The sequence below is a fragment of the Engystomops pustulosus genome, chromosome 9, assembly GCF_040894005.1.
Source record: "Engystomops pustulosus chromosome 9, aEngPut4.maternal, whole genome shotgun sequence".
Lineage (NCBI taxonomy): Eukaryota > Metazoa > Chordata > Amphibia > Anura > Leptodactylidae > Engystomops > Engystomops pustulosus.
In genome coordinates this window covers 7851558-7864202 of record NC_092419.1, presented here as the reverse complement: position 1 = coordinate 7864202, position 12645 = coordinate 7851558, and the positions used below count along the sequence as shown (strand labels likewise).

General features: G+C 43.5%; 1 protein-coding gene across 1 annotated transcript; it reads right to left on the bottom strand.

The window, feature by feature from the left end:
* Positions 1-1864: 1864 nt before the first annotated feature.
* LOC140077755 (cytochrome P450 2G1-like) lies at positions 1865-12049 on the bottom strand. Its single transcript, XM_072125197.1, has 9 exons — positions 11817-12049; positions 10669-10831; positions 10429-10578; positions 8940-9100; positions 8576-8752; positions 6311-6446; positions 5964-6151; positions 4808-4949; positions 1865-2178 (listed from the first exon to the last, which is right to left on the bottom strand). The coding sequence occupies exons 1-9, from the start codon at positions 11991-11993 to the stop codon at positions 1994-1996; spliced, it is 1479 nt and encodes a 492-aa protein (XP_071981298.1). The 5' UTR covers positions 11994-12049; the 3' UTR covers positions 1865-1993.
* Between the last annotated feature and the right edge of the window lie 596 nt (positions 12050-12645).

Below are 12645 nucleotides of genomic sequence, written 5' to 3'. Positions count from 1 at the left end.
ATTACATGAATTGACATTGGATTCGTGCACCTGGACCATCGGCTGCAAGCACCAACTTCTAACCTTTCAATATTCGGTAGTGTTGTATACCAGAGGATTGCTGTCTACTTCCTTTGTCTATTTCTAGGTGTGTAGTGTAATACAGTGCCCCAAATATATGAAAACTGGTGCAGTTTGCATCACTAATGTGCAATATGTTCCAGATAATTCAGTGGCGGTGCACGCTGTTCAATTATACGGCACAAACGGTACTGTTTTTGGAACATGCACAGACAGAAGGACAATTTATTTGTTGAAGCATCTACTCAACAACACAATTCTGTCGGAGTCTAAACATAAATGTGTCGCAAACTACAAATAAGCACCACCAAGCCGCTACAAGTCAATGGGTCCGCCTCACCTGCAATATGCCGTCCAGTTCTGGAGCTGAAGAGAGTACAAACAGGACCAAAAAAATGATAAGGGGGACGGAGGGTCAGAGTTATGAAGAAAGATCAAAAGAATAAGATTAATTTAGACTTCGAAAGAGACGAATAAGAGGGGACGTCATTAATTTATATAAATATATAAATGGTCAATACAAAAAATATGGGGGAAAATTGTCCCGGGTTAAATGACATCAAAAGACAAGAAGGGAACTGAAAACAATGTTTTATCAACAGAGAGATCAAGGCTTCTTTCATGTAAGAAATGTAAATCTGTGGAATAGCCGAGCTCAGGCGCTGGTCACAGTAGGAACAGCAGAGAGCTTCAAGAAGGTCTAGATGCCATTTTCCCTTTCCTACCTTGGTTGAGCTTGATGGACATGTGTCCTTTATTCAATTGTATCATGTGCCTATGTATGATGAAATCCCACCCACCCACCCCCGCAAATAAGAGACTTAGGCCTCCAGATGTATCTGGCGGGGAAGCCGCACAGCTTAAATGTGCACCCCCTCGTATGGAGAGGGCGTTGAGGGGATAATCATCACAATTGCTAGGAGTTCACGAGCAGTTGTGATTATTTCAGGGCTTCTACACCAGTTTTCCGGCAGAGAGGCCCCGATAAATACCCCCTGGAAGTAGGGATGAGGAAAATAATTGAAAGAATTGTATGTATAACATGCCCAAATTATTTGCTAGTCTTTCAGGAAATTCGGATGATCTTAGCCTTTCTCAGGGCCTCCCACACATCCATGGTTGGTAAGTACTCTGTGAGTTAGACCCCACAAAGTCAAGGTTTTATTCCCATTGTTATTGGGACTGTTGTTGTTGTTAAACTTGAATTCTATTGGATATCCATGATTTTTGACTGGATTTGTGACCGGGGTCTGGGTTTGCTTTTCTGTATTTTATTATATGTGTGAGATTTGGGATCAGATCCTGCATTGTACACAATGGAGAACAAGAACAAGATGCAACAGAATTTTGATATCAAACCCCCTGGGTTCGCTCTTCACTACCCTCTGTGCATCTCTTAGTGATGACCTTTTCTTGATGACCCTTAAAAAGCTAAATGTGTCTTGCTCACTATGTACAGCCGCCTCAAAATCAAAGTACAGGTGGTCCCCTACTTAAGGACACCTGACTTACAGACAGACCCTAGTTACAGACGGACCCCTCTGCCCACTGTGACCTCTGGTGACCTCTCTGGATGTTACTATTGTCCCAGGCTGCAATGATCAGCTGTAAGGTGTCTGTAATGAAGCTTTATTGATAATCCTCATAGTAAAAAAATGTTGGTACTACAATTGTCACGGGGGCAAAATTTTTTTGCCTGGATCTACAATTATAAAATTTACAGTTTCGACTTACATACAAATTCAACTTAAGAACAAACCTATGGACCCTATCTTGTATGTAACCCGGGGACTCAATGAGGATGTGATAAAGTCAAATATGATGATTTATTGAGCCTTACATGTAAATGTTCTGACTTTCAGAATAATCCATCCCGGACCCTCGGGACCTAACTGACATGTAACATTGTATATCATAACATGTTTATCCGAGATTAAACTCGGGGGATGAACGCCATCCGATAAAATTTGGGCATATTTGCAAATCCGGCCATCATGGGCTCGATGTCTTTGTCTGTTAATGGAGTCTCGGGAACGAATCGGAAGTTCTGTAAGAGGGTTGTAAAGAAAATAAAGAGCTCCATTTTGGCCAAACCTTCTCCGACACACACCCGCTTCCCTAATGAGAGAGAAACTCGTTAGTTACAGATTATAATTGCAAATATCATAAGTGAATTGTGATATTTCCCAGAATGCTTTTCTTTTTTATAGCCCTGGCTTCAATGATTAAGCCCATTTGCTATGGTAGTATTATTATGTGGTTCGTTGAGCTCTTTATTGCTCATAAGTAAAATGTTTTTAACAGAAAACCAAGTGGCTCTGGGTGGAACTGCATGCTCAACCTAAAGAGAGCATTTTACTTAGAGCACACCATGTGTTCAGGGGTGGTACTGCATACTCAGAACACAGAAAACCTGGTAACTTCTTAGACAACTATGAATTTAACATATGACATTGAAGGTAAAGTGTCCAATATCATAAGTACGGGTTTGTGGAGAATATCTGAAAAAATCTACAAATTAACATTTCCATTTATAGGCTAATGAGTGTTTCAATCCACCCATTGTCCGTATATAATGCACTGTGCGGGGAGTCACTAAGATCCTGCGCCCGATATCCTGCATGTGTCGCTTCCCCGCTCAGGTCCCCGGAGTTCACCTTCTTCTTCCTGGTGCATGTAAGTGCATTGTCCGTGTATAATGCGCTGTGCGGGGAGTCACTAAGATCCTGCGCTCGATATCCTGCATGTGTCGCTTCCCCGCTCAGGTTCCCGGAGTTCACCTTCTTCTTCCTGGTGCATGTAAGTACATTGTCCATGTATAATGCGCTGTGCGGGGAGTCACTAAGATCCTGCGCCCGATATCCTGCATGTGCCGCTTCCCCGCTCAGGTCCCCGGAGTTCACCTTCTTCTTCCTGGTGCATGTAAGTGCATTGTCCGTATATAATGCGCTGTGCGGGGAGTCACTAAGATCCTGCGCCCGATATCCTGCATGTGTCGCTTCCCCGCTCAGGTCCCCGGAGTTCACCTTCTTCTTCCTGGTGCATGTAAGTGCATTGTCCGTGTATAATGCGATGTGCGGGGAGTCACTAAGATTGTGCACCCGATATCCTGCATGTGTCGCTTCCCCGCTCAGGTCCCCAGAGTTCACCTTCTTCTTCCTGGTGCATGTAAGTGCATTGTCCGTGTATAATGTGCTGTGCGAGGAGTCACTAAGATCGTGCACCTCATATCCTGCATGTGTCACTTCTCCGCTCAGGTCCCCGGAGTTCTCCTCCTTCTTCCTGGTGCATGTAAGTGCATTGTCCATGTATAATGCGCTGTGCGGGGAGTCACTAAGATCCTGCACCCGATATCCTGCATGTGTCGCTTCCCCGCTCAGGTCCCCGGAGTTCACCTTCTTCTTCCTGGTGCATGTAAGTGTATTGTCCGTGTATAATGCGCTGTGCGGGGAGTCAATAAGATCCTGCGCCCGATATCCTGCATGTGTCACTTCCCCACTCAGGTCCCCGGAGTTCACCTTCTTCTTCCTGGCTCATGTAAGTGCATTGTCCGTGTATAATGCGCTGTGCGGGGAGTCGCTAAGATCCTGCGCCCGATATCCTGCATGTGTCACTTCCCCACTCAGGTCCCCGGAGTTCACCTTCTTCTTCCTGGCTCATGTAAGTGCATTGTCCGTGTGTAATGCGCTGTGCAGGGAGTCACTAAGATCCTGCGCCCGATATCCTGCATGTGTTGCTTCCCCGCTCAGGTCCCCGGAGTTCACCTTCTTCCTCCTGGTGCATGTAAGTGCATTGTCTGTGTATAATGTGCTGTGCGGGGAGTCACTAAGATCCTGCGCCCGATATCCTGCATGTGTTGCTTCCCCGCTCAGGTCCCTGGAGTTCACCTTCTTCTTCCTGGTGCATGTAAGTGCATTGTCCGTGTATAATGCGCTGTGCGGGGAGTCACAAAGATCCTGCACCCGATATCCTGCATGTGTCGCTTCCCCGCTCAGGTCCCCGGAGTTCACCATCTTCCTCCCGATGCATCCCGATGTGCTTGGCATGTGACACAATTTTGAAGTTAAGTCCTGCTGTTTGTCCGAATCTGTCGTATCATCCGACGAAACCCCCACCCCCGCTGATTTGTGCCTCATTAAATCCGGCACCATTGCAACACAATCTGACACAATCGTCTAAATACCTGTCCCAGCGGGGTGATCCCTGAAAACTTTGGGAAACCAGACAGAAATGCGATCCGTGGACACTTAGTGAATAAGCCTCTTTGTGTTTAGTTTGTGTACAGTCCCTAAACCACAATTATATGAAATAATCCTAGATTTGGAACCATGAATGTCAGGATCCTGTTAAGATGGATGGGTCATCTCCACTGACATGGAAGGATTGTATTGTAACCTTATGCAGAAAGGCAAATTTACCCTCTGCTTAGGACTCCCCGTTACTTTGGACTTCAAGGAACATGGGACCCTTTACTGGCCTCCTCAGACTGGACTCCATACTCCACGATTCAGAATGGTGCCATCACTAGGGAGACCCGATACTCTCCGTAACTTTGCTTAGACCCTCAGAAATACCAGATCTATATAACCAAAAGATCTCAAATGTATATAAATTATTTCCTTTCGCGGTGGTCCACTCAAAGGTTTCAAATTCCTACCCCAAAACCTAAGAATGTATAATATTTTTCCTACAAACCATGAAATCCCTGAGATTGGATCAGAAAAACTGATTTCAATTCTGTAAATACCTGCAGAGAACGGCATGAAGGTCACGTGCTTCTTAAAGCCTCCCTTATTGTCTAAGAAATTGTTGGGATCAAATTTGTAGGGGTTGGCGAGCTTTGTGGGGTCTTGATGGACAGAACACAACAATGGATAGACGTCCGTACCCTGGACACACACATGTTAAAATGACACGATCAATACCAGGTAGAGACAATGAGGCAACAAAAACTGTTATAGGGTATAGGGTCGTCAAGTTCAATACTCTTACTTCTAAATCTAAATTTTACTTCTAAATCTAAATTTTATATACTTTTGATAAACATGCACCAATGGCCGCCATGGGGGGGGGGGGGGGTGGCGCGTTAGTAAAATGAGACTCCAGTCAATAGCTAAACCACCAAGGGGACACAACCACTGGACTCCCAGTATAGATTCTCTAATCAAGTGCCAGTGCCTCTACAGACACCTCCACAATTAATTAGCTGCACTACTACTCTACACCTGTATATAGGTGCACTAGTCAGTACTACTACTCTACACCTGTATATAGGTGCACTGGTCAGTACTACTACTCTACACCTGTATATAGGTGCACTGGTCAGTACTACTACTCTACACCTGCATATAGGTGCACTGGTCAGTACTACTACTCTACACCTGTATATAGGTGCACTGGTCAGTACTACTACTTTACACCTGTATATAGGTGCACTGGTCAGTACTACTACTCTACACCTGTATATAGGTGCACTGGTCAGTACTACTACTCTACACCTGTATATAGGTGCACTGGTCAGTACTACTACTTTACACCTGTATATAGGTGCACTGGTCAGTACTACTACTCTACACCTGTATATAGGTGCACTGGTCAGTACTACTACTCTACACCTGTATATAGGTGCACTGGTCAGTACTACTACTCTACACCTGTATATAGGTGCACTGGTCAGTACTACTACTTTACACCTGTATATAGGTGCACTGGTCAGTACTACTACTCTACACCTGTATATATGAGCACTGTACACTACTACTACTCTGCACCTGTATATATGAGCACTGTACACTACTACTACTCTGCACCTGGATATATGAGCACTGTACACTACTACTACTCTATACTCTGTATATAGGAGCATAACTAGATACCAGTAATGTGTCATCCCATTACTATACCTTAGGAATAGTGTATCCCTTGAAGTTGACATCTTTCGTTGTCGCATGGGGCACATTGACTGGGAGAATATCAATAAATCTCTGAATCTCGTGTATTACAGCGTCCGTATACGGCATTTTACTGCGATCTTCAATATTTGGGACACGACTTTCACCAACCACACGATCGATTTCCTCATGAAGTTTAGCTGGGGAATAAGGGTTAAATTAGAAATAAGGAACAAGATGCTCTACATAAAGATAATCATATTGTAAGGAGAGATGGGGGACAGTAAGAAGTGATGAAGTCAAAAGAAACTTGACAAGAAGTTGTAATAATTTAACGAGATCCCATGGTTTATACTGACCTTGGACTTCGGGGTACCTCATAATTATCATGAAGCCATGTCTTAGGGTGCTGCTCACTGTCTCTGTCCCAGCAAAGAACAAGTTATTTATGGTCATTAACATGTTACACCGGTCAAAGTTAGGATTGTCCTTTTCCTGGAAACACAATGTACAGAATAATGTTTTAAAGGGATTTTCCATTTTTGGAGTAAGTAGATCTATCTGAGTAAAAGTCAGTATTACAGATATTTATACGGACCATTTTATACTTAAGCAATAATTTACAATAGAGACTTAGAAACATAAAAAAATTAATTTAGGAAGACCAAAGCTGTAGGACACCAGGCCCTGTCTATCCTCCAGTCATGATGCAGACTATGGTCATCAATGTACAGTCCAGAGAGGTTCCTGAAATGACTGTGAGTAATAGCACAGCAGGTAAGAAGAGCAGTTCCAAGAATGTTGAAGGAAATCTACCATTTTAAAATGGTCATTCTGACCTAAACATACCGTTACACAGCGCTAGGTAAGCCAATGCTGGAGGTGGTCGTGATGAGGCAAGGAAATCCGCAGTTTCGATGAAAAATTGATTTATCAATGGGCATTTGACCCCATTCGGTGCTCCTGGGCTCCTGACACAGGGCAATTGGCACTTGGACACAATCATAACAATGCATGTGCCTTGCATGCTTGAAACTTCTCCCCCCTCGCTCCCGAGAGCCGGTGACGTCACTGAGCTCTCGGGAGCATTGGCACATGCGCACTGTATCTTCATTATGCGCGGCCATGTGAAATGAAGGTACAGGGGTGCATTTACTTACCCGGTCCCTCGGAGTTCCCGAAAGTGCAGTGTCTGTCCGGAATGCGCCTTGATTCACTTAGATTGTGCGCCCGAGATCCTGCATCTGTCGCTTCCCCGCTCAGGTCCGCCGGAGTTCACCATCTTCTTCCCGGTGCATGTAAGTGCTTGACTTGCGACAGAATTTTGAAGTTAAATCACGGGGTTTGTCCGAATCCGTCGGATCGTCCGACAGCCCGCCGCCCGATTTCTGTCACATGAAAGCCGGCGATATCCAATCGTGTGCACCAAAAACCCCTTTTAAACCCATGTCCCAGTGATGCAAAATGGAAATTGTCAGGATGTCCGATGAAAGTGCGGTCCGCGGGAACATTAGTAAATGAGCCCGACAGTGTGCATGCGCCGATGCTTCCAAGAGCTTGGTGACGTCACCGGCTCTCGGGATCGAGCGAGGGAGGGTAGGGGGTGAAGTTTCAAGCATGCAAGGCGCGTGCATTGTTATGATCAGAACCAAGTGCCAAGTGCCCTGTGTCAAAGGCCCAGGAGCGCCTATTGATAAATCGATTTTTCACCAAAACTGCGGATTTCCATGCCTTATCACGACCACCTCAGGCATCGGCTTACCTAGTGCTGTGTAAAGGTATGTTTAGGTCAGAATGACCATTTTAAAATGGTAGATTTCCATTAACAATGCAGGACTCCATAATCTTTGTAGACAGCTGAGTTTTTATGTCCCCACCATCAAATCAAAAATGTAGTGACTATTATAAGGACAGGCCATCAATTTTAATAAAGATGGAAACCCCTTTAATGAATCTTCTGTTCTAAAACAGATATCCCTGTATCCACTGGATGGTCAGAACCATTAAGCACCAATACATCAGAGAAGAACTGGTGCCCCAGAGGACCAGTAGACCTTTTGGTAAATCCATGTGCTTCCAAAATCAAATTCCAACTCCATTATAACTGTTAGAACCAACCATTTGTCAATATGGTCATTTTCTTATGGATTCATTGTAAATATCCGAGTAGACCTCAAAAAAAACAAAAAAAAACATTTTGCTTGTGCAATAAAAAGGATGCAATATGATCATTGTATATGGAAGGTGAGTCTGGGAATCGCAGACAATGCAATGCGTTAAAAGTTGACTTGAAACAATAAGGTCCTACAGAATATTCAGAAATAACCAAACCTCAACCCATTTCATCAACTGGACATAAGCAAAGATTAATTTCCAAGTTTAGACATAGCTTTAATAAATTATTCACCACTGGTGACAGCGAGATCCACTCAACTCTAATACCCATTGGCATAAACTCTTCCACATGACTTGGGAAAAGATGTAGAAGAAGACCAAAGACCAAGAAGACCAAACCTACAATCCAGTGTATATCACTGTATATATCGATACTCATAGACCCTTTGATCCTTTTCCAACAAAATGCTGCTTGCACTTGTTAACCCCGTATTTCCCTTTTTAGGTACCTGTCGCTGTTTTATAAGGAAGCAATCGATAAAATCTCTCGGTGAGTTGGGATCTAACGTTTCCTCATTCATCTTTACTCGTTCCTTGATGAAATCGGTCAGTCTCTCAAAGCTTTTATTTATTCTCTTGTGTGGTCCTGGTATAAACTGCATGACTGAGGGCATCATGTCCAGCATCTGGGTAAGGAATAGAAATAATATAGCAATAAGCTTGAACCTCAATTGGAGTCAAGGTTTGTTCAGTTCAATCCTTATGACTCACGAAGGAAATATTGTATGTAAACATTGTAAATTTTAATTGACAACCCCTTCCTACTTGATGTTGGTTTCTAGTGTATAAACACAGCAATGTAGTGGCACTTACCTGTCCCCATGAACTGCTCATATCCTGATTGACAGCAGAGAACATGCCCAGGAGGCTCTGGAAGCTATCATTACTGTATTCAAAGCGGTCCCCAAACACAATGGAGCAAATGACATTTGACACCCCCTGGACTACAAATTTGGTTGGGTCAATGAATTGCTCTGTATGAAATAAAAATGAAAAAAAAATGTGTGGGTTTGTCGATATCTACTGGATAAAATTTACGGGACATTAGGATAAGAAGAATGGATGGATAAAGGAAAGATAGAAGGAACTGGGAGAGGAAGAGAGGGAGAAAAGAATGGAGGGAAAAGGGGAAGAGAGCCAGAAGGCTTTTCAAATCTGCCTCTCCCATTACACCCTGCCGGATCTTCATGCCTTGTGCCTTAGAGAAAGATTTATCTGATGTCATGAGCTATTATTGTGATTTCCCGTTGTGACCCCGGTTCCGTTCCTGACTACGCTCCTCTGCTGCTTGCCTTGACCTATTGCTACGTCCCCGACTCTGACACCATGCTGCCCGTCCATAACTCCGGCCTGTCAAGGACTACGAGATTGCCTGCCGTTCCTGTACCTCTACTTTGGCTGCCACCATGGACAAGTCACGTCTGTGGAATGACCTGGTGGTACCATGCCACAGTAATACCATCCTGCTTTGTGGCAGGCTCTGGTGAAGACCAGGTGCCACGTAGACTCCGGATCCCAGGTGTTGGCTTGTGTTATCGTCCGCGGTGGTTCAGAGGATCCACAACCTCCGATCCTGACAGAGTGCAAAACAGTAGGCGGAAATATAGGAGCTAGAGACAGAAAGAAAGGGTATGGAAGTGGAAGAGAATAGAAGAAAAGCAAAAGGAAACAGAGAGACAGGGGAAAAGATGGATGTAAACGGATCAAAATATGTAGTAAACAAATGAGAGGCAAAAAGACAAAGGAAGGTGGGAGAACGTGATGGGGGTGAAAAGGGAAGGGGACAAGAAGGAAGTCAGAATAATGAGATGGAATAGAAATGGGAGAGGTAGTCGAAAAGAGGAGGAAAAATAGGGAGCCAAAGAGTTGGCAGAGGACAAACATAAACGGATGAACAAGTAGAAAGTGGAAGAGAGAGAAAGGATGGAAGAGAGACAGTTACTAAGGCAATGATGGGGAGATAGAGGGATGGAGCATGTTATGTACATCCTCTGCATATTAATCCAATGTATACAGGTTCTACTAGATGTAAAATAGTGGCAAATCATACAACGTAATTGTCCAAAAAGGGGAAGAGATGTAATCAATAACATGTGAATTACTGCAAATGAATTGAATTTTAATAATAATCATTATATCAATTCATTAGTCTGTGTGTGAATGAGCAGAGCCACTAATATTGTGATAATGTTACATGAGTGATGAGAGCTACAGGGCATATTATACTATAACTGGTCTGGACCCACTGCTATGTAACCCTCCACCTGTCTATACTGTATTTTAGGGCACCGAGTTTTCATACTGTTTTGCATTCTGAGCTCTGCCGTAAGGAATTGGGCCTCCTCTTGGATCCTTTCCTCAATGGTTTTCTTTCCCATTCCAAAATTTCTTAGAATTGTAAGGGAAAATCTGCGCAGATCCTTCCATCTATCCCCATTGCTGAAAGCTATCCCTGTAGCAAAAAAAAATGAAAAACATGGATTATAATATACCGTGACCCTTAACCTGCTGCACATGGTATACACACGTCTGGAATACTTACCATGTGCTTTCATATATTGGTCAACAGTAGGAAGTCTTCCTCGAGCACCAAATTCTTCGGCTCGGTCAATTAAGGCTTCTTTGATGGTGTCGTAACCGCACAGGACAACTGTTGGATAGTGTCCAAAATGCACGGTGTATACAGAGCCATATTTCTCTTTGAACTGAAAAACAAAAAAATCTGTACAAAAAAACCATACAACATATAGATTATATCTTATATATTACAAGTTTAGAGTATTGGAATATACATTAAGCAGAGGTGAACCTTGGGCGGCAGAGGGAACCCATCATAGTTGGCGTCCCTGGTAGAGATTTTGCACTGGGCCATCATCCTATTCAGAGATATCTTCTGATGCAAATGTTTACCACTAGGGGTAACCTTTGATATCTTATTAATATTTCCTGTGTGTACATACAAAGTAAAATTCCACTGAAACCTTGCACATGTTCCGTCTGGCTAGGGGTTTGCCACAAGAGAATTTTCCTTCAGTTGGCTCAAGGTTATCATTGACATGAAATGATGCCTGCTGTATATTTATCGAAAAGCCAAAATCTTACCACTAGAAGATGTCCCCTGGATTGGGGGGTCATTGGACTCTTACTTGGACAAAAACTTGTTAAGAAAACAATCACAATCTCTTCCATGGATTTCATCCTTCTCCAAAATGTGGGGTCAAGGTTGAATGGTAGTGAGGCATTTGATGGCCATATACAAGACCCCTAGACTTAAAATCACACTGCACTCTGCTTACTTTTTGTTACAGTGAACATGTACAAAATGTGATAAAGTCTCCAACATCCAACCATAGTGGGTATAAAAAAAGTCCTGGTAGTTGTCCATCGAGAAAGCTGGGCAAATAGAGCGCACAATCGTCAACTCATGTCACCATTCCTGTGACTCTTTTATACCTCAAGCTTTCAATGTACAGTACAGGCGGTCCCCTACTTAAGGACACCTGACTTACAGATGACCCCTAGTTACAGACGCACCCGAGGAGATGGAAGAAGTTAAAAAAGAACATCTAAGTGTTATGAAGGATCTCAGTGCTTCTCAAAACCCCAAAGTGATAGGAAATTACTGCTTAGGTAAGAAAAAACTACATAGACATTTCAACTAAGTTATAGCCGTGTCCCCTACAAATTTACCTCCATCAAGGATTTGACCATCTCCCCTCTCTTAATGTGCAGGACATTCCCAACGATTGGTAAAGGTATTGGTCCCGGAGGTAGGTTACGTCTTCTGTATATGGAATTCCATGTGGAGTAGATGAAGGATAAAAGGATGAGAACTAGGACCACGGATTCAAACCAGGACAGAGCCATCCTTCATATCCGAGGGGTCTGATGTGCTTTTGTCACTACACCCTTGAACACTATGAGAGGTTACTCCCTGGATTGGTATAAAATGACAATATTTTCTCCAACCAGGTCATTGGTTGGCAGGTGATCACTAGTAGAGTCAATATGGTTCCTTGCCAATAGTTGTGTAAAGGCCTGATAGAGACCCGTGTTTATGTGGCTTTTAAATCATGACAATTGTGAAATTTGGGCCATTTTTGAAAGGCAAAAGGTATAGAAAGTCGAACTTGCACAAATAGAGCCTGAGAATGTTGAGTTTCGAGTATCATATGTTGTATCTTGGGATCTAGAGGTTTTGCAATTTAAAGTCAAAATGTTAAAAACAAAGGTTTTGTCCCAGGGGCATAACTATAGGGCAAGCAGCCGCTATGGGGTCCACAGTTTCAAGGGCCCAGGGATCTGGGCTATTGGATATGTATGGTGTGTATATGCTTTATGTATTGTAAGGGGTTCAACTCAAATGGTAGCCTTTAGAGAAGGGTCAGGCTGCAGTCTTTCAGGTGAACAAAACAGGTGTCTTTATTTTGGGCGAATGCCGCTGACACCAGCAATACTGGTTTTTACTTCACCGAGGTCAGGCACCACTGTGACACGTATCTACCATCCACCACAACAC

Bases quoted from the DNA above. Each gene is read 5' to 3' on its own strand.
- LOC140077755 (XM_072125197.1), bottom strand. From the start codon at position 11,993: ATGGCTCTGTCCTGGTTTGAATCCGTGGTCCTAGTTCTCATCCTTTTA. The intron at 4,950-5,963 runs GTATAGTAATGG...GTGTGTGTCCAG, and splicing joins AGGGATACACTATTCCTAAG to GGTACGGACGTCTATCCATT. The intron at 2,179-4,807 runs GTATTTACAGAA...CTCTCTCATTAG, and splicing joins CTTCATGCCGTTCTCTGCAG to GGAAGCGGGTGTGTGTCGGA.